Source organism: Erpetoichthys calabaricus, chromosome 7 (assembly GCF_900747795.2).
Source record: "Erpetoichthys calabaricus chromosome 7, fErpCal1.3, whole genome shotgun sequence".
Taxonomy (NCBI): Eukaryota; Metazoa; Chordata; class Cladistia; order Polypteriformes; family Polypteridae; genus Erpetoichthys; species Erpetoichthys calabaricus.
The window spans coordinates 82,148,872-82,172,170 of NC_041400.2; the positions used below are offsets into that span (position 1 = coordinate 82,148,872).

Consider the following 23,299-nt stretch of genomic DNA (forward strand, 5'->3'; position numbering starts at 1 on the left):
TCCGAATGCAGCAGTGTTTTCGCAAATGCGTCATTTTGACATAACGTAAAGAAAGCAGTTAACGTTGTAGCCGGTGGATTCAGGGCTATTTGTTGCACATTTGCAGCTGTGAAATAAACGCGTTGTCCATTTTCTAGATGTACTGCTAAGTGAACAACAACTGGACTTCGTTCATGTATGGGAAATGAAAGAATTCGCCATACAGCTTCATTGCTGCTTATGTATCTTCCAGCCTTATACTGTGCGATTTCATCGATATGTATGACCGCATTCCTATCATTTCTTTCTGGTTGCACGGCAAAAACAGCCACGTCGCTGCCTTTATTCACGTACTTACAAATGTATTTGATTGAAACATTGAAATGGAATCGTAAAATATTTAGTATAGCGTGTGTTGTTTTTACGTCCAACAGATGGCGCTGTGTTTTCAAAAAAAGCATGTTTTTACCTGTCACAAGTGTGACATCTATATAATATGTATATAAAAACACGCGCGTATTGGAATGCAACGTTGTGTCAAAATTTCAAAGCAATCGGTGAAGAACTTTCAGAGATTTAAGGTTTTGAACAAACGAACATTTACATTTTTATTTATATAGATGTGTATATATATATATATATATATATATATATATATATATATATATATATATATATATATATATATATATATATATATATATATATGAATGGAAGAGAAGGTCTGTGATACGGTTTGCATATATGCAGCTGGAGATCCACGAAGGGAGAAAAAACGAATCACGTATCATAACGGACTTAGTCACCTCCACCCCCCCCCCCCCCCACTGAATGTGTTGCTATATATTGCCTTTGATTCTTGTAAGTCTAAGCATTATCCTCTGATGAAGACCCCTGATAGGGGTTGAAAGCTCAGGAATAAAAAAAAAAAAAAAAAAAAATATTTTATGATACGTGATTCGTTTTTTCTCCCTTTGTGGATCTCCAGCTGCAAATATATATATATATATATATATATATATATATATATATATATATATATATATATATATATATATATATATATGGTTTTGGCAGCCAAGCGCTTTTTTTCCAACCTAGAAGACGTCTCTTGAGATCGGTTTAATCGCCTCGTTGATTGCATGTCTTCCAAGGTAGTTTCAATACCCATTTCCTGCACCGAGTCATCTCCCCTTTTATGAGTGACTGTGTTAGTGGCTGTACTTCGTACAGGTCTTTGAACGCACTGAATACTTGTAACTTGTGTCGCCTGTCGGCTACTTTCGACAGGGAATGGAAGCAATTGTCGAGTAACAAAAAATATTTGTAAGTGATTTCGCATTGAAGAAATAGTAAAAACTTGATCACTTGGGTCAATACCTAAAGAAATACACACAGCAAATGCAATTGAGAATACACCAGAATCTGTATGATTTAATTGTTGCTGTGCGTCTTCATAAACTATGGGAGGTTTGTAAGGAAACAAAGCATGAAGGAAACGAAGCTGCTCTTCAGTGAGGTTGAATTTTTTATCAGCGTTTAAACTGTCATAGACATGAATTACAGCACCATCATAATAGGTGCACACCCAGTGAGTCACTCGTTCATTGGCTGCAGAAGGTAATATTTGAGTATGTTTTACATTTTGTGAAATGGGCATTATAGGTATGTCAGGAGTCCACATTAGCAAAACCTCTTGAGGTTGGAAAATTGTATGCGCAGCTAAAATTTCGTTGAATTTGCTCATGTGATCTGTTGATAAATAATCATTATTTACCAACTCATTCATTGCAAAATCTGACAGTGGTAAGATCACTCCTTCCATAACACTAAACACAAACACTAAGTAGACACTAACACTAAAAAAAGGCAACACCGCTGGGAAGAACACTAAATGAGATAAAGTAAAAGTCTACTAAACTTCTTTATTATAACTGCTTTATTGTAGCAGGTGAGGGGACACTGGAGCACGCTTGTTGTCGCCGCTCCTCCCTGTCGCAAAATTCGCCTTAATTCTGCACTTTCTTACGTGTGTTTTGTTTCGTTTATTGTACGTATAGTTTGTGGATACAGCTGACTCGAATTGCATGGATTTGGCTTAATATTTACAGATTTTATGGACTCCACTTTACTGAGAACAGCGGAGTCTGTGGATCACGGGACGAGACCTACGAACATTTCTTTGTACCTGGTGATCTAGCACCTCGGGATGATCTGTCTCGTGATTATATTCGCTATGCTGATCTGCTCCCGTTTCATCTTTCAGTACTTTACGACCGGGAACTGATCTGATGTTCATACTAACCTGGCTTATGGCTCCGGGGCGATCACTCCTGAAATTACCAAGCGTTACTGTTTATGGCTGTGTATTGGAACATCCAGATCCTGCTTCCTCCTCCTTCTGTGCTTTCTGCTGCTTGCTATCGCCACTCACCTACGCTACCACACCCGCCTGTCCTACCGGCTCCGTTGTGCTGTGCTGCTTCTACACTGCTATCAGCTAAGTATCACTCACTATTTTAGCACTTTGAGTACTGAGAAAAGTGCTATATAAATGTAATGAATTATTATTATTTATTATTAAACACTAAAGTACAAAAACGAAGTAGAAAGTAACACTAAACTGCAACACCGGCACACTGCGTCTACTAAACACTAAGAAACACTAAAGGAAAAAATACTATTCAGTAAGTACCGCGTCTACTAAACAGTAAATCAGTAAAGGAGAAAGGACTAAACACTATGGAAAAAGAAAGGACTAACCGCATCAGCTGCGGAGCTCAGCTTGGAGCGAAATGAAGTGAATGAAATCAGGTGAATGGGAGGGGAGATGATCACGTGACTCCAACAACCGCCTTAACTCTCTGTCCCTCCACAAACACACAAACACAGCCACATGGATCCCAACTCTCCTTTATATATATAGATAAAGATTTTTAAGCACAAAAATATTTAATTATACCATAGAATGCACAGTGTAATAGTAAATTAATGTAAAAACATTGAATAACACTGAAAAAACCTTGAACAGAGAAAACTAACATTGCAAGAGTTCACGCTAATAGCCTTACGAACTGATCGCTGTAAACACTTTTTTTAATGAGTTTTAAGCACAGGGAAAAAAAGGAACTTTTGAACAAATCCGAACTTTATTTAAAAACCAACCATAAACAACCAAGAAAGTAACATTGCAGGATTTCACGCTAATAGCCCTACGAACCGATCGCTGTAAGCACTTTTTTTAAATGAGTTTTAAACACAGTGAAAAAAACAAACATTTGAAAAATCCGTAATTTATACAAAAACTAACCAGAAACAACCAAGAAAACTAACTGTGCATGAGTCGAGTTTTGGCATGAAGGAAGTGAGGAAGAACTGGGTGGAGAGGAGGTTACAGTTTTGAGGGAAAGTCTGGCTCCGTGATGGAGGGATGTTCTCCTTCAGGTGTTTTCTGTCTTGTGATTTCTTGGGTTTCTGGTGTTTTTAGCTGTGTAGCTGGTGGATCAGACTTCGCAAAATAGCGGTCTAATGTGACTTGCCTTTTCCTACGCATTAAAATTTTGCGGAAATGCGAGAAGACATTGTTGTTCATCATGTTTATCACTTTGTTTGTAACCACTTTTGGTTCTTCTTGAAAAATTCCATTTTTCCATGATGGCTTTTATCGCATCACTTTTTATAACCGCCCTTTCCTCTTCTTCCCTCAGCGAGTTCCACCGTCGTCAGCTCCCCCTTGTGATCCAGGACCAACTCCTTGATGTCCTCATTGTCCACTTCAAGACCCATGCTCTTGCCCATGGACACAATCTCATCCACAATAGGAGGCTCAAAGCTTTCTAAATCCTGTTCAGGAACGCATTCAGGCCAAAGTTTCTTCCAGGCCGAGTTCAAGGTCCAGTGTGTGACGTCTTCCCAGGCTTTATCAATGAGGTTGATGCAATGAACGATATTAAAATGGTTCTTCCAGAACTCTTTCAGAGTCAAAGACGTCTCCTCGGTCACATTGAAACACCTGGCGAATAGGTGTACAGCTTCTTAAAATTTGAAATAACCTGCTGGTCCATGGGCTGCAGAATAGGAGTCATGTTGGGGGGGGAGGAACATGATCTTAATAAAGTCGTACTCCTCGACCATATTGTCAACCAAGTTTGGAGGGTGTGCCGGTGCATTATCCATCAGAAGAAGGCATTTTTTAGGCAGATTATTCTCTTCAAGATATCGCTGCACGGCGGGAGCGAAAGCCTCGTGCAGCCATTCCAAAATCAAGGTCCTTGTGACCCAACCCTTCGTGTTTACCCACCACATCACGGCCAGTCTGGCTTTGTTTACATTGTGCTGCTTGAAAGCACGAGGGTTCTCAAATTGGTAAACAAGTAGTGGCTTGATTTTTACATCGCCACTAGCGTTAGCACACAGCAAAAAGTTAACCTGGCCTTCATTGGTTTATGGCCGGGCATAGCCTTCTCTTCCTGGGTAATGTAGGTCCTCTTTGGCATCCTCTTCCAGAACAATCTGGTCTCGTCGCAGTTGAAGACTTGTTGCGGGATGTAGCCTTCGTCCTCCACTAATTTTGTGAAATTTTTCACGAATTCTTTCGCAGCTTCAGCATTGGAACTAGCAGCCTCTCCATGCCTTACCACACTATGAAAGCCACTTCTCTTGCGAAACTATTCAAACCATCCTCTACTGGCTTTAAATCCTCACTTTTGCCACTCGTAGAAGGATAGTTTTGCAGCAAATTGCCATGGATCTTCCTTGCTTTCTCGTATAACATCGCCTCGCTTACGCTATCCCGTGCAAGTTGCTTCTGGTTCAGCCACACTTGCAACAGTTTTTCCACCTCTTCCAGCACTTGAGGCCACTGCCTGCTTAACACTGTAACTCCTTTTGCAACATTAGCTGCTTTAATAGCCTCTTTCTGCTTTAGAATAGTCGAAATCGTAGATTTTGACTTCTTATACTCGGCGGCAAGATCAGTAACATGAATGCCACGCTCATACTTTTCAATAATTTCTTTCTTTAATTTGATTTCAGTTTTCTTTGAACCTTTCTTCTCACCACTCTTCACTTGCTTGGAAGCCATGGTTAACTGCAAAATTAATGCAAAAGCACACGAAATACTGTAGAGCACAAAGAGTTCACAGTGAAAGCAAGCATGGCTGACCAAGAACAATGCACAGGGAGAGACTGAACACGTGAGGTACTTATCGGCGTGTACGAACCTGAAGGGAAACGAAATAGAGCACAAAGAGTTCACAGCGAAAGCACACACTCACGTGCAAGCACGCACGTCTGACCGAGAACAATGTAACACATGCGGATATCATCAGCGCATACAAACCGGAAGGGAAACTGGCTTGTTCTTCAACCAAGTGTGTGGTTGTGAACAGATGCAAAAGTTTGGCAAACTTTTTGGTCAGGACCCGATTTGTATGTGTTCAGAGATGTTCTTGAACCGAGATTGCACTGTACTTGTAGATATCAGTCTACTAAACGTAAAGAATGAAAAAACACAATACTTCCATTCACTCCTGTGTTATCAAAACCTCATGGGTCACAAGATCTATCTTTGAGGCATCAGATGTAGGGCAGAATCTAACCCAGGATGGGACAAGTTTACACACACCCACACTCACACTTTCTATGCTAGATATTGACTATGAGTACAGAACTGTTTAGTTCCAAGTGGTAAATTGCAAAGGAAATGCACAATGATTACTGTTTGAGATGAACAGCAGCCATTGCTGATAGCCACACCCAGAATAAGTGTCAAGGAGATGAACAGTATAAAAAAACAATGTGCAACTATCCATATGACATCCATACCATTGTCATTCACTTCTGAAGCAAACTAGTTGTGTGTTAGAGAAGATTATTCAGTTTTCCTCTGCTTTGCAAAGACTTGTGATCAGCTTAACTGTGGTGCTGTAAAATAATATATTAAGAGTGAATGTGTACAGTGTATATGTTTGAGAGGGTGGAAAAAGGTGGTTGTTATGTAGAGGTGCAACATATAAAAGCTTTTCAAACCCACTACTTTTTCCCTAGATCTGGTGCCAACAAAATTAGTAAAAGCTGCAATGGATGTTCTTGCAGCGCCTATTCTTAACATTATCAATAGTTGATTATTACATGGCACAGTTCCTGATGCACTAAAAGTGTCAGTCATTAAACCATTACTTAAAAAGTCAGACCTAGACTCACGCATACTTAATAATTATAGACCCATTTCAAATGAACCTTTTCTCTCTAAAATACTAGAAAAAGTAGTTGCCAATCAGCTTCAGTCACACCTTACGCATTACAATTTATTTGAGAAATTCCAGTCTTGTTTCCGCACTGGTCATAGTATAGAAACGGCACTAGCGCAGGTTGTAAATGACATTCTGATATCCTCTGATGAAGAAAACTCCACTGTAATTATGTTGTTAGACTTAAGCACAGCATTTGACACCACTGACCATTCTGTTTTACTGCACAGGCTAGAAAATGATGTTGGGCTTACAGGCACTGTGCTCGCTTGGTTTAGTTCTTATTTATCAAATCGATTCCAATACATACAGAAGTATGCTGACAGTACTCCATCATTATACACAGAAATGAGGTAAGGTGTCCCACAGGGCTCAGTACTGGGACCTTTACTGTTTTCACTTTACATGCTTCCACTGGGATCTATCATTAGGAAACATAATATTAATTTTCACTCGTATGCAGATGACACCCAGTTATACCTTTCATTTAGATCAAATGACGTTTCTCCAATGTTGTCTTTAATTAGTTATGTTAGTGAATTAAAGGAGTAGATGGATGAGACCTACCTATTTTTAAACACCGATAAAACAGACATGTTAATTATTGGAGGGAATGACGCTGATCACAACAATATTTTGTCATCATTTAACTCAGTTGGAATCACCATTAATTTTACTGAATCAGCCCGCAATCTAGGAGTTATCTTTGACTCTAGTAGGTCATTTAAAGTGCATGTTACAAAGTTGTCCAAATCGTGTTTCTTCCACTTTAAAAATGTTGGGAAATTATGGCTCTTTCTAAATAAACAGGATTCTGAGAAATTAATTCATACATTTATTTCTAGTAGGATTGACTACTGCAATGCGGTGTTCACTGGATGTTCAAATTGTTCTTTATACAGCCTGCAGTTAATTCAAAATGCTGCTGCAAGAATTACTATAAGAACAAGAAAATACGCACACATAACTCCAGTTCTTAAATCCTTACACTGGCTCCCGGTTAAGTTTAGGGCAGATTTCAAAATCCTCCTTTTAACATATAAAGCCTTTGTGGAGACTGGTAGACATCGTTAAAAGCACCACACACGTTTATTTACACAATATTATTTACAGTGAAATAGCATACAACCGGTGGCGCAGTGGGTAGCGCTGCTGCCTCGCAGTTAGGAGATCTGGGGACCTGGGTTCGCTTCCCGGGTCCTCCTTGCGTGGAGTTTGCATTTTCTCTCCGTGTTTCCTCCCACAGTCCAAAGACATGCAGGTTAGGTGGATTGGCGATTGTAAATTGGCCCTAGTGTGTGCTTGATGTGTGGTTGTGTTTGTGTGTGTCCTGCGGTTTGTTGGCACCCTGCCCAGGATTGGTTCCTGCCTTGTGCCCTGTGTTGGCTGGGATTGGTTCAAGCAGACCCCCGTGACCCTGTGTTCGGATTCAGCGGGTTGGAAAATGGATGGATGGATAGCATACAACCCAATACTCCCCCAAAGTCCAGGCCTCTCAACAATGCCTTTACCTCTTAGGTCTGCCTCCATTCCTCTCTTCCCGTGCTCTTGCCTTCTTCCTCCCGACTCCAGCCACTGAATGGAGGGAGGCGGCCCCTTTTTAAACCTACCTAGATGTGCTCCAGGTGTCTCCCAATGAGCGCTTGCCATCAATCCCTGGTGTGTCCCTGGTCTTCTTCCCCCCAGCACTTCCGGGTGTGGCGGAAGTGCTGAGGGCCAGGGCTCCTCAGGCATTGGGGCACCCCCTGGTGGTGACCACAGGCCCCTATAGGGTTGAGCTTCGAAGCTCCTTTCCCATGGTCCCCAAAGCAACCAGGGCGGTCACCCCCTCGTGGTCTGGAGAAGGCGTAATCCCTCCTCCGGTCCTTCCGGGCATCCCTGCTGGGGGTGGTACCTTAAATGGCCAAGGTCCGACTTACTTATCTGAACTTATCATGACTTACAAACCAGAGTGTATATTAAGATCTCAAGATGCCAGTATGCTTATGATTCCAAGGATTAATAAAATAACAGTGAGAGGTCGAGCTTTAGTTACAGGGCCCCTAAACTGTGGAATGGTCTGCTTGCTACTATAAGAGATGCCCCTTTGGTCTCAGCTTTCAAATCCCAGCTGAAGACTCACTACTTCAGTTTAGCATATCCTGACTAGAGTTGCTGATTAACTGTACAGACTGCATCTCTGTTGTTAGTCATTAGCACTAAAACATAAGTAACATGATAGTTATAATTTGTTACTAACCTTCACCTATTCTGTTTCTCTTCTCGGTACTCAAATGTGGCACTTGGTGCTACGGCCCACCTACCAAGCTGTTTTGCCTGCCTAAGGTAAAATCATCCCTGATGGAATATCGCAGGAATTGTCGGGTAGATGGGTCCTTTCATCGGATTGGCTGGTCCAGCATTGTCTTAGCTGTGGAATGGCCAACTGGGGGAGGCAGCTTGATGGCTGAGGTCTCCAGGGGCTTCATGTATAAACGGTGTATATGCACAAAAATGTTGCATACTCCCATTTCCATGCTTATATTGTGATGTATAAAAACTAAACTTGGCGTAAAGCCACGCACATTTTCACGCCAGCTAAAGCCTTGGCGTACGCAAGTTTTCCGTTCGGTTTTGCAAACTGGTGGCACCCAGCGTCAAAGCAGTGCTTTGTTCCATTGTGGTTTCCCTTTCTTTTTTAGATCCACATCCCTGATGCGGCTTTATCAAATACTCTGAAACTAACTGCATATTGTTTATTAGTTAAAGGCATCTAATTGTAATTAACCTGTAACACAGGGGTTGGGGTTGATTTGTTTTCAATCCTATTTTTTTTGTAAAAATTGTATCCATTTGTATGGAATGATTACAATAAAATGTATATATATATAAAAAAAAAAGTAATTAACCTGTAACAATATAATGGTTCACGGAATGGCCAAACTATTCCAAATACCATAGTTGCTTTAGCGTTGCTACTCTCAAGTATTTATCCCACTGTATCTGAGTGTGGAATCACAGCTCTACACCAGCTGATCAGAAAGAGAATTATCGGGATACAGCATCAAGCACACACTGCGTCAGCCATGCTGTCTATTTGAACTGCTCTCATACAACAAATGCTTCAGAGCCTTTTCTGTAGGGACATCGCGGTTTAAAAACAGTTTCATCCCAAGCTCTAAATGCACTCAATCAGTTCAAGTGCTCCTTGTAGAACTGTTTTTACTTAATGTATAAATACAATCACCTCACTTTAAATTTGCGATACAGTTATAATATTGCACAACCTGAGCCACTTTATAAAGCGTGTATTTACATATGATGACAATATCTTTTTTTAAGATGAAATGAGGCAAAATTTGTTTATTACATTATACGGATAAAATTTTAACATCATTTAAATAATCTATATTGCTAATAATTTAATATGTGAGGACTGGCCCTGTTCAGGGATTGTTTCTGCCTCACGCTGTATTCTTGCTGGGATTGGCGTGACCCTGGATGGATAGATGGATAGAATAATTAAACATGTACTACGAAGATATTTCAATGTTCCTTAAAAGTTTTGAAGAATCGGCATTCTATGATTACAGATGGCTTGACATCTATTACAGAGCTGATTGTGTGGCAATTGGTTACTTGGAGAAAGAAAAGGAAAGACAGGAATTGGGGGTTAGTATGTTTGAAAGAGACAGTACTGCTGCAATAAATTATTTCATTGAAGGTCGCGCATGCTGCAGCAAGCATCTTGCAGGAGGCAGGAACAATCTCTGGACGGGGTGTCAGCTCGTCACTTTCACTGTGCCACCGTCTTCCCATGTTTAATAACATGCTTTAATTCCTATTAGCATGAAAATGATAACAATTATCCATCCATCCATCCATCCATTTTCCAACCCGCTGAATCCAAACACAGGGTCACGGGGGTCTACTGGAGCCAATCCCAGCCAACACAGGGCACAAGGCAGGAACCAATCCTGGGCAGGGTGCCAACCCACCGCAGGATAACAATTATACATCTCAATATTTAAATTATTCAGAGAGCTGTAATATTACGCATGTAATGGATTCTGTGTCCTGTCGGAGGAAGAGAAAGCCCATTTAATAAGCACATAGTGCTTCATATACATAGAGCACATAGAAGAACAAATACAATACAAAGCATCTAACGTGCTACTTTAGTTATGATGGGATTTGAGAAACTAGTAAGTTAAATGATTTTAAGATGAAGTTTATGATGTTCTACTTTAATGACAAAATAAACTATGTGATTAAAGTGGAATTTTCGAGATTAAAGTTCCGTGCTTTTTTCTTTTTCTTTTCTGTGTACCCTAATAAGCTTCCATATGAGTCTCAGATGGTGGGCTGCGACTCGCCTTTTCACTGCGACTTTGATATCTGACAACTTTTTTTTTTTTTTATTTCGGGCACTGTGCGACTTTGTGAACTTGCACTTTCGAGTTTCTCTGCCAGTCTCTGTCACTCAATCAACTTTCTTTTGTTGTTTATACCACTGTTTAAATCAACAAATAGTATGTAGTATAGTTTATGTAGCAGAAGAACGTGGGAGTTGGCTTACGCACAAATTTATGCATGTGGATTTTTTTGTACGTATGCACATTTCCATTTTTGTCCGTACGCCATGTTTTAGTGTGAATTCTACACACAGCGTTATACATGAGGCCCCTGGACTCTAAACAAATCCAAATCATATTACTGTATATGATATCATCTACTGTTAAATTCTGTTCCATACTTGCAATATTTTTATTTTTATACTGTATTGAAGATTACTTGTTTTCTGTTCTGTGTATTGTATTGCATTGACGCCCTTCTATTTGACACCCACTGCATGCCCAAAAGACAAAAAATAGGCACACAGTGGCAAAAAAAGCTTGAAATGTAAACTTTATTCTGAAAATTTCCACTTTAATCACGTAGTTTATTTTGTCATTAAAGTAGAACATCATAAACTTCATCTTAAAATCATTTTTTTCTGAATATTTTCTCTTTATTGTTATAGATTAACATCTGCTTAATAAGGAAAACAAATATTTTGAATCTCAACATTTGTACTTTTTCCAAAATTTCAAAATTTTGGCCATCCCCAAATGGGGATCATGACACATACTACCTAGTTTTGGTGCTATACTGGAAAACACTCAACATGTAGTCCAACATTACATTTGCAGCACTGTTTTCTTGCGTTAGTCTTACACACTGCACACTTCCTTTGTTTGCCCATTTCTGTGCGTTCAATGTAGTGACCAGTTCCAGAGGTTCTGATATCAACAGGAACACGACTCTTGGCTGGTTTGGAGAAGGATTTCCTCCCGGTTTAAAGTACATGATCCCCAAATGGGGATTGTGGCAGTTAATGGGTTAAAATCGTTTAATTTACTCATTTCTCAAATACCATCATAACTAAAGTAGCACGTTAAATTCTTTGTTTTGTATGTGTTCTTCTATGTGCTTTGTGTGTGAATCACTACGTGCTTCTTAAACAAGCTTTCTCTTCATCTGACAGGAAACAGAATCCATTACATTCATGATATTACAGCTCTCTGAATAAATTAAATACTGAAATGTATAACTGGTATAATTTTCATGATGATAAGAATTAAAGCATGTTATTAAACACGGGAACACAGTGGCACAGTGATAGTGACGAGCTGGTGCCCCGTCCAGAGATTGTTCCTGCCTCCCCGCTAGATGCTTGCTGGGCCATGTGTGAGACCTTCGATGAAATAATTTATTGCAGCAGTACTGTCTCTCTCAAACGTACTAACCCCCATTACCTGTCCTTCCTTTTTTTTCTCCAAGTACCCAATCACCCACAATCAGCTCTGTAATAGATGTCAAGCCATCTGTAAGATTAGAACACAGATTCTTCAAAGAATTGTTGCAGATTGAAATATCTTCGTAGTACATGTTTAATTATTCTATCCATCTATCCATCCAGTGTTCCACCAGTCCCAGCAAGAATACAGTGCGAGGCAGGAACAATCCCTGAACGGAGCGCCAGCTCGTCGCTACCACTGTCCACCGTGTCTTCACATGTTTAATTATTAACAATATAGATTATTTAAATGATGTTAACATTTTATCTGTATAATGTAAAAAAAATGCTGCATTTCATCTTAAAATTTTTTTTTTTTTTTTTTTTTTTTTGCGTTTTATTTCGCCTTATACAATTTCTTGTATTAGGAATTTGGTAGTTTTCGTATACCCCTTGGGGTCAGAGCGTAGGGTCAGCCATTGTACAGTGAGGTAATTGTACTTATAGGTACAAACAGTTCTATAAGGAGCACTTGATGGACTGATTGAGTGCATTTAGAGCTCTTGGGATGAAACTGTCTCTAAACCGCGAGGTCCCCACAGGAAAGGCTTTGTCGTATGGGAACAGTTCAATAGACTGTGCGCATGGCTGAGGCAGCGTGTGCTTGATGCTGTATACCGATAATTCTCTTTCCGATCAGCTGCTTGAGAGCTGTGATTCCACACTCAGATACAATAGGATAAATACTGTACTTTAGAGTAACAACGCTAAAGCAGCTATGGTATTTGGAATAGTTTGGCCATTCTGTGGACCATTATATTGTTACAGGTTAATTACAATCAGATGCCTTAAGCTAATAAACAATATGCGGTTAATTTCAGTGTATTTGGTAAAGCTGCATCAGGGATGTGGATTTAAAAAAGAAAGGGAAACCACAATGGAACAAAAGCACTGCATTGACGCTGGGTGCCGCTAGTTTGCAAAACCGAGTGGAGAACTTGCATACGCCAAGGATTTAGCTGGCGTGAAAATGTGCATAGCTTTACACCAAGTTTAGGTTTTATACTTTGCGATGTGAGCGTGGAAACGGACTTACACAACATTTTTGTGCATATGCACCGTTTATACATGAGGCCCCAGGTCTTAATTGCTTGTATGTTTGCCTTCTGCTTTAGATCATTGTAGAGTCACCCTTTGGATGTGTGGATGTTTCATATTCCAAATAAATGAATTTATGATTTATGAGTCTAATTTCTTAAAAAAGGATTTGTTAATGTATATGGGGAAGTGCAGCTTGGGAAGGATGGTCATTTTAACAATGTTGATTCTCCCTCCCTAATGTAAGGTGAAGGGTAGACCATGTATTCATGTCTTCTTTAATTTTTTCCATGCAGACAGGAATATTTATGTTTAAAAAGAGCTTTATATTTACTTGTAATATTTACCCCTAGATATTTAAACTGATCTGCTAAGATAAATGGGAAGGTGTCCATTCTGATATTACGTGCTAGAGAATTCACTGGAAAAAAACATTCTTTTATTCAAATTGATTTTAAGTCCACATATCTTTCAAAAATCTCCTAATGCTTTAAGGACTGCTAGCACAGAATTTTGTGGGTCCAATATATACAGTACCATATCATCTGCATATCAAACGTAATTCTAAAGACAGAAAAGCTTGTATCTGTTGCACCTCTACATAACAAGCACCTTCTTCAACCCTCTAAAACATATACACTATTCAATGTCTGGGAAATGTCCGAGATTAAAACACTTAGAGACTTGTACATTGATAATGTCTTTGCATGCTACGAACAATTACACTTCAAATACAACTTCTCATCAACACAATTCCTCCACTATTTTTAAGCTAGAAACTTTGCTAAACAGAGCCTGCCCAATTTTCCTCACCTTCCACCTTGTTCTATTCCAGAAGAATTATTGATCAGTCTTGAAGACTCGGATAGCATATCTACAATTTATAAAAATATTTTAAAGTCTCTTCCTTTAAAAGACCCCAGAGTACATTGGGAAAAGGATCTGTCACTTAATATTTCAGAAAAGGAGTGGAAGGCAGCCATGTACAGAATACACTCGAGCTCCATATGTGCAAAGCATTCAGTCAACTTAAAATCTTTTATCAAGTGCATTTATCTTATTTAAGATTGTTCAAAATGTTTCCAGGGCAAGATTCAAATTGTGAATGTTGCAATCTAGCTCCAGCCTCACTGGGCCACATGTTCTAGGTGTGTACCAAATTAACAACATTTTGGACAAACCCATTAACAGCTTTGTTTGGTGTACTCCCAGACGTCTTTAAAGTGGAGAAGGACAAAGAAACTGTAATTTCCTTTACTACAGTACTAGCACGTAGACTTATCTCGCTGAACTGGAAGAATCTCACCCCACCACTCTTAAGTCAGTCGATAATCAATGTTCTATACTACTTGAAATTGGAAAAAATCTAATTCTCACTTAGAGGATCTGTTCAAAACTTTTTAAAAATATGGCAGGATCTAATCAATAGCATTATAGAATAAGTTTCCATTTCGGGGAAAAGGATACCCTTCTTTTCTTGCTCCTTCTATAGAGTAGCTCCGGTTGCTGGTGCTTTTCTTTCTCTTGGGTGAGGCTGAATTTTGCTTTGATTTGTTAAATTTGACTTGACTGTATGAAATTTAACCTGTATCTAATTATAATCAATAAAAAATGTGTTCAGGACTACAGTTTCTTTATTCAAAGTGCATGCATGAAAAATGTCCTAGCTGCTAATTAAGATTTTATGACATGGCTGCCAGTGATAAGAAGTAACTAAGGGCTCTATCACACTCTTAGATTCTAAGAAAGTTTTCTTGTTATTCTTCACGTAGTTGCTGTTAAATCTGAGTTTCACATTTACTCTTGCCATCTATGGCCATCTATTAAATAAATATCTTGAATGTCATTTTTTTCAACATAGAGACAGCTGAAAACATTGGATATTCCTGCAGTCTACTGCGTGAGGAAATGAATGAAGTATTCATCATCAACTCAAATTCTTTACAAGATGTGAGAGAAGATTTGAAGTGAGTAGGTCTATGACTGTCTCTTTTAAAGACAAATGGAGTATTAAAACGTGATTCCCCATGCTTATACTGAGGTTTCACATGCTGAGAAGAAAACCAGTGGTTTCAAGCAACTTTTAGAAGCTGCTTGAGAATAATCGTTTAGAGATTTCACACAGTCACATTTAATCGTCTTTGCTTTTCTCATTTCAAGTTTTTGTCTCATTTCTCACCTTACCTTAAAACTGGAAAAGAGTATTTTCTAAAGTGGCTTTAAATGGCATCTCTAATTTTTACTGCTGTCTTTTTCCAGTTTTACTAAATTTATAATTCCTAAAGAACATTGCATTTTGAGAATTAATTGCTTCTGTTATCATTCATACTGGAAATATGTGTGCCCAATTTTAGAGATGCAAGAAGGAAAATGAAGCCAGAATCAGCACCTGATGAGGGAAATGAGGTAATCATAGAACACATTTGTGGCAAGCAGAAACGGAAAGTTGTACCTGAGGAAACCATAGATGGAGATTATGGACTTCTAATTAATGGACATAGCCTGGTAAGTGTGTTACTAGTCATGCAATACTAAGTCAGAAAGAAAACAAAAACAATGTAGGAATAGAAATTTGCAGGTGAGAAATGCCAAACATACTCTCATGTTTAAAGTGAAAATATCTTTCCATAAAGACAGGATAACAGTCAGCTTGTAAAATACAATGCTGATACAGGCAGCTTCAGGAAGAAGCAATATTCCAGGACCTCCTGTAGCTCAGTGCTTTTTTCAGCCATTGCCCTCACAGAATATCAATGGCCAGATTTCTTCGTACCTGACGAATATTTCAAAGCGATTTTGTTCAAATGTACTGTACATTATTCATGGGATGGACTTTGTCCTGGGTGTACTTTGATGCAAGCAAGAAAGGAGTCCCCTGCTCAAGGTGCTTAAAATGGAGTTTAAAAATAAGGTTATTTTAGTGTGATCTATAGATTACTCTAGGTGGCACAGGTCTCAATAGTGATGTTTCTTGTTACTAACACATGTAAAGTTTGCCTGGGCAAAGTCTCTGCAAGTATGTCTTTGAAGAAATGTGAGTGTTTGTTGATGTTTCTTTTGACTATACTGATAGAATTATCTTTAATAATTTAAAAATATTTACAATTTATTTTAAAAGAATACTGAGCACTTAATAGGTTGCTTGATATGAGGTATTTAACATTTGGAAGCTCTTGTTTAGTGCACATTTTTATTTTTGTGAATTTGGAATTACCTATTTTAGCTTTTTTGTTCAAAGTAGATTTATTTTTCCAAAGTCTTCCTTTTAACAAATTGCCAAGTATGGATACCTCACATACACTTCTAACTGACTGTTACTAGACATCATACAAGGACAGACCCAAATATTCCAGGAATTGTTAAAAAAAAAAAACTTTATGAAACAACTTATACCAATTCTCTTTTAGTCATCATCAAAATACTCCCCTTGAGATGCTCAGTTCTTTTTCCATTCCAGGAAACATCTTTCATTGCCCTCTGTGATTTTTTTTTCTTGGATTGCTAGCACAGTTGCAAATCTTCTTTCCTTCAGTCTCAATTTTACAACAACATGTAAATTAAATAATTTATTTTTCTTCGGTTATATTCTTGAATAAATGCACACTTGTTTTCTTGTTTTGTTATACCTTTTGTGAAAGTGTTTATTTGATATCTGGACTTCAGTCTTCACACATTATACACTTTATGCTAGCATTTTTTTTGATAGATAGATAGATAGATAGATAGATAGATAGATAGATAGATAGATAGATAGATAGATAGATAGATAGATAGATAGATAGATAGATAGATAGATAGATAGATAGATAGATAGATAGATACTTTATTAATCCCAAGGGGAAATTCACATACTCCAGCAGCAGCGTATTGATAAAAAACAATATTAAGTTAAAGAGTGATAAAAATGCAGGTATAGTAGACAATAACTTTGTATAATGTTAACGTTAATGGGGTAGAATTGAAGAGTCTCATAGTATGTGGGGGGGGGGGAGGGGGGGGCGATCTCCTCATTCTGTCAGTGCAGCAGGACAGTGACAGCAGTTTGTCGCTGAAGCTGCTCCTCTGTCTGGAGATGATACTGTTTAGTGGATGCAGTGGATTCTCCATGATTGACAGGAGCCTGCTCAGTGCCCGTCGCTCTGCCACAGATATCAAACTGTCCAGCTCCGTGCCTACAATAGAGCCTGCCTTCCTTACCAGTTTGTCCAGGCGTGAGGCGTCCCTCTTCTTTATGCTGCCTCCCCAGCACACCACCTCGTAGAAGAAGGCGCTCGCCACAACCGTCTGATAGAACATCTGCAGCATCTTAATGCAGATGTTGAAAGAAGCCAGCCTTCTAAGGAAGTATAGTCAGCTTTGTCCTCTCTTGAACAGAGCATCAGTATTGGCAGTCCAGTCCAATTTATCATTCAACTGCACTCCCAGGTATTTATAGGTCTGCACCCTCTGCACACAGTCACCTCTGATGATCACAGGGTCCATGAGGGACCTGGGCCTCCTAAAATCCACCACCAGCTCCTTGGTTTTGCTGGTGTTCAGTTGTAGGTGGTTTGAGTTGCACCATTTAACAAAGTCCTTGATTACGTTTCTATACTCCTCCTCCTGCCCATTTCTGATGCAGCCCACGATAGCACTGTCGTCAGCGAACTTTTTCACATGGCAGGACTCCTGAGTTGTATTGGAAGTCCGATGTATATAGGCTGAACAGGATCGGAGAAAGCACAGTCCCCTTCAGCGCTCCTGTGTTGCTGACCACAATGTCAGACCTGCAGTTTCCGAGATGCAAATATTGAGATCTGTCTGTAAGATAGTTCACGATCCATGCCACCAGGTATGAATCTACTCCCATCTCTGTCAGCCTGTCCCTGAGGAGCAGAGGTTGGATGGTGTTGAAGGCACTAGAGAAGTCCAGAAACATAATTCTTATAGAACCACTGCCTCTGTCCAAGTGGGAGAGCGATTGGTGTAGAATATAGATGATTTCATCCTCCACTCCCACCTTCTCCTGGTATGTGAACTGCAGAGGTTCGAGGGCGTGACGGACCTGTGGCCTCAGGTGGTGAAGCAGCAGTCGCTCAATGGTTTTCATCACATGTCACATCAGGGCAACAGGCCGGAAGTTATTCAGTTCACTAGGACCTGATACCTTTGGGACTGTGGTGATGCAAGATGTCTTCCAAAGCCTCGGGACTCTCCCCTGTTCCAGGCTCAGGTTGAAGATGCTCTGTAGAGGACTCCCCAGCTGCAACGCACAGGCCTTCAGCAGTCATGGCGATACTCCATCTGGACCCACTGCTTTGCTGGCACGAAGTCTCCTCAGCTCTCTGCTTACCTGGTCTGCTGTAATTGTGGGTGGGGGAAAACTCTCTTCTATGCTGGTATCAGCAGACGGATGGGTGGACGGTGCAGTACTCCGAGGTGAGAGTGGGTTAGGGTGGTCAAACCTGTTAAAGAAGTTGTTCATCTGCTTTGCTCTCTCCACATCTTTCTCGATGGTGGCACCCCGATTCGAGCTGTAGCCAGTGATGATCTTCATCCCATCCCACACTTCCTTCATGCTGTTATTCTGCAACTTCTGCTCTAGCTTTCTCCTGTACTGCTCCTTCGCCACCCTGAGCTGGACTCGGAGTTCCTTCTGCATGCGCTTGAGCTCATGCTGATCACCGCCTTTAAAAGCCCTTTTCTTCTGTTTCAAAAGGCCCTTGATGTCACTTGTAGTCCATGGCTTGTTGTTAGCATAGCAGCGTACTGTTCTTACTGGAACTGCAATGTCCATACAGAAGTTGATGTAGTCAGTAGTGCAGTCAACAGCCTCCTCAATGTTCTCACTATGTGACCCCTGCACTATGTGATCCCAGTCCATAGTTCCAAAGCAGTCTCTCAGAGCCTGCTCTGCCTCAGGGGACCACTTCCTGAATGAGTGTGTGGTTGTAGGTAGCTTCCTCACTCTTGGTTTGTAGTGAGGCTGAAGCAGAACCAGATTATGATCAGCTTTCCCAAGCGCAGGCAGCGGGGTGATGCTGTATGCATCTTTAACATTTGCATACAGTAGGTCAATAGTCTAATTTCCCCGGGTGTTACAATCCACATACCGGGAGAAGGCAGGTAATGTTTTGTCCAGCACCACATGGTTAAAGTCTCCAGCGATTAGCATAAGTGCCTCAGGGTGCTGCGTTTGTAGTTTAGCAACAGTGGAATGGATGATGTCACCCGCTTATGGCCAACAGTTCGATGTCCTTGCAGCAAGTGGAGATTTTGACGTTTACATGTCCAGGGTTGCACCACCTTGTATTCACATAGAGAGCGAGTCCTCCTCCTTTCCGCTTCCCGCAGGTATTTGCATCTCTGTCTGCTCTGTCTGCTCTAACTGCTCTAACAGGTAGCTCCACGTTAGCATTTGGGATGTTATTTCTTAGCCACGTTTCGCAAAAACACAACAAACTGCATTCTCTGTAGGTCCTGACATTGTTCACCAGCACAGCAGTTCGTCGATCTTATTTGGCAGTGAGTTCACATTTCCCAGGATCACAGAAAGCACCAAAGGCTTGTATCGCCACTTTCTCAATAGCCGCTTAGCTTTTAGCTTAGCACCGGCTCTGCTGCCATGATATGACCTTCTTACCTCGTCAGGTAAATAGGGAACCACACCGGCACGGGCCTTTGTTCTCAGCGCATGAAGTTGACTACCTGAATAGATGAGTCTCGGTGTTTAAAAATTCATGTCCAAGCAGTAAAAAGTAGTAAAAAGTGTCCAGGGAACGAGTCCACATAAAAGAAAGTGGTAGGAGTGGTCAGTGAAATAGAGAAAAAGGTAGAAAGATAAAGTCATACACGGAGCTGCTGGAAAGGCTGCCACTCGTGGCGGCGCCTGAGAATTTGAATTATTACTATAACATGAAAAAAGTTTCTATTTTAGTTATGTGTTCAACATTTTCTGTCATCCTACATTTACACAGATCATTGTAGACTTGGAACAAACATGAAATGTATTTATTCCAAATAATGATACAGTATATTATTTACCCTATACAATTGCAGACACCTCACACCCAGATAAACAGTCTTGAGCTCTGAGAATTTTGCATCTCACTTCAGCTGTGTCGATGGGGGATGGGATAGCAGGTTGCTTGCTGCTTGTTCTGATTCACACATATGCAAAACAAAGACGCTGATGAAGAGGTGTGAAGGAATTTAAGCTGGCCCGGCATTACGACTTTTTTCGTAGGCTTGAGGAATTCTAGTATTAATTTCAGAACAAAAAAAAAGTCACATGGTGTGAGATCTGGTGAAGACTGAAGGTGTGAAGCTACAACAACATTGCGTTTGACCAAAAGCTCTAACTAATAATGTAGTGAGCACACTGTCATGTTGCAGTAGTGTGTATGTGCTCTGTCATGAGGCAAAATGCAGTTTTGTGTTTACCACTGCTGATTAACACTCTGTTCTTGGGGAAACTCTTTATTAACAAGTTCATTAATGTCAAACAACAGGAAAATCATTGTTTTGTAGGTTTTTTTTTTGGCTTGAAGAAAACAAATCGCATAAGTTACCTGTTTGATTGTAGATTAAATGTCAGAAATATGCATCTCAATCAACTCAGCACAGTACATCTTGGCAGATTAATTAACAAGACTGTAGCCCTGTGCTACCTAATAGTATAGTTGATAACTACTTCCTACTACCACGCTATTGCCCAGTTCTGGAAAATAGTGGGCCCCCACTCGTAAATGAGCAAGAAATAAGAGTACACCATACATGAGAGCTTTTAGGAATGTACTTATTGCCTCCTCACAATTGAGAAAGAATGATTTCTCATTTTGAAATCTGCAAAACAAAACAAACTAAGTATTAATATGGCAGTGATGAAAATCGGATTACACTCTACAGCAGGCTAAAAAATATATGTTTTGTAAATTATATGTGGGTACCTATGGAAAAAAAAATTGGAGATTGGGCTGGTGTGAAATGTCATATTTATCAGACAGACCTATATGTTTTGAATCATTATCACAGTTATGAATTTAGCAGAATGACAATTTCTCACTAGATTTGCTTTCGTGCAGGCTTTTGCTTTGGAGCCAAGCTTAGAGTTGGAGTTTCTCAAGACAGCTTGTATGTGCAAAACTGTCATCTGCTGCCGAGTGACACCTCTGCAGAAAGCCCAAGTTGTCCAGTTGGTCAAGAAGTATAAAAAAGCTATCACCCTGGCCATTGGAGATGGAGCGAATGACGTTAGTATGATAAAAAGTATGAACTGACTTGAAACAGGTGGCTTTAAACTACAATGACATCACAGGTTTATAAGATAATGTTTTAGTATAAATTTCATTACTGGGTTTAAGGTGGTAAACTGCTTTCCCAGTCCTTATTCCTTCTGTCCTCATGTCCATAGTCTTTGTGCATGCATTTATACATGATCCTCTATACTTCAGATCTGTTATCAGAATAAACTGCATTTTCTTATTTTTTACTGACTAATTTTCTCTTCTTTGTTATTCTTTTTACTTTCAAGCTGCACATATTGGTGTAGGAATCAGTGGACAAGAGGGAATGCAGGCAGTCCTTTCCAGTGATTTCTCCTTTGCTCAGTTCCGCTACCTACAGCGCCTTCTACTGGTGCATGGCAGGTGGTCCTACATTCGCATGTGCAAATTTCTCAGCTATTTTTTCTACAAGAATTTTACTTTCACACTTGTCCACTTCTGGTATGCCTTCTTCTGTGGATTCTCTGCTCAGGTGAGGAACTTTACTTTGTAGTTTCAGTATCCACAGTCTGAGTGTTTACTTTTTAACAAGCTTTTAAATTGAGGACAAACCTGTTCTTCTCATTCACTGGTCAGGATTCCTGTGTTCAATTCAAAAGCTTTTTCCTGTGTAAATGTGTTTTCTCTACATGCACTGCTCTGGTTTTCCAGAAGTACTCATTTATCCATCCATCCATTTTCCAACCTGCTGAATCCGAACACAGGGTCACGGGGGTCTGTTGGAGCCAATCCCAGCCAACACAGGGCACAAGGCAGGAACCAATCCTGGGCAGGGTGCCAACCCACCGCAGAGTACTCATTTAACAATATTTTAATGATCTATTAATGTGGTTTGGACATTTTGAGCACACACGGATGAATTGACATGTGGATTGTGAAACGAGTAACATTGCATTTTTTTCACATACATTTTTAAATTACTTGTTGTGGTCCAGTATTGGTCTCCATAGACACTATTTTATCAGAACGTTTGTTATTTCAGTTTTATTTTTTCACTTCTTTGTAAAATCTACATGGGTTAAGTAACATATTAAAAAAATCAGTTTTGGGATGTATATTCCTTTAACATATCATCTACCTAATTTGTCACAACTGAAAGCTCAATCAGTGTTACAGGAACATTAATGGCACTTATACACTTTCAGCTTATAGCATTTGTAAACCATATTTATGTCCATCTCAAACACGCATATGAAAGAGAGAGAAAACTGTATCCAGCAGAGTATATGAAACATAGTCTGGCATGACGAGTCTGTCCAGTGCCTGCAAGTCTGTTTTGAATGAACAATGGCTTACACATCAATGAACTGACAGACATATAAGCTGTTACATATCATTTTGTGAGGATGCTCTAATCCAAGTAAAATTAGTCACTTCAATTAAATTCATTAATTAGCTCAGCATGTTTATACAATAATTAAAAACATAATATGAAAATGAAATGCAACTCAAATATGATATTGAAACATAACCAGAGTAACATGATGATGTCATCCTTTCAAACGAAAGAGAAGTGGCTGAGAGTTTGTGTTCTGTTGCATGAGATACCAGGTGTAAAACTGCAGAAGAATGAACAAACAATTGTGTAAAAATTAAAATGCATACTGTAGTAGTGTAAATTCTAACCCAATGTTTAAATGAAAAATTAACTTTAGCTACCCATATATTAATTGGGATAACCTTGCAAATACTGGAGCACAAGAGCAGGAGTTTTTAAAAGTAATTGTTGACTGTTTTTTAACACAGTATGTTAAAAAAACAATGTTGGGGGGTGGAGGGGGAGGTGTTTAGATTTAGTATTTTGTTGTAATCAAGATAAATTTAAGGGTGAACAGGTGATCGAACCACTAGTGTCAAGTGACCATAATATTCTCAGTGTTTTGGAAGAGTGCAGATGCAAAGATTAAAACTGTTAAGTTTAATTTAAGTGACTATAATATTCTCAGTGT

General features: G+C 39.6%; 1 protein-coding gene across 1 annotated transcript in view; it reads left to right on the forward strand.

Annotated features, from left to right (window-relative positions):
* LOC114654210 (phospholipid-transporting ATPase ID-like) overlaps window positions 1-23,299 on the forward strand; it is a 197,297-nt gene that overhangs the window by 151,627 nt on the left and 22,371 nt on the right. Inside the window, 4 exon segments of the mRNA XM_051930080.1 lie at window positions 14,948-15,053; window positions 15,441-15,591; window positions 21,150-21,333; window positions 21,599-21,822. Of these exon segments, the coding sequence (XP_051786040.1) occupies window positions 14,948-15,053; window positions 15,441-15,591; window positions 21,150-21,333; window positions 21,599-21,822 (665 nt within the window).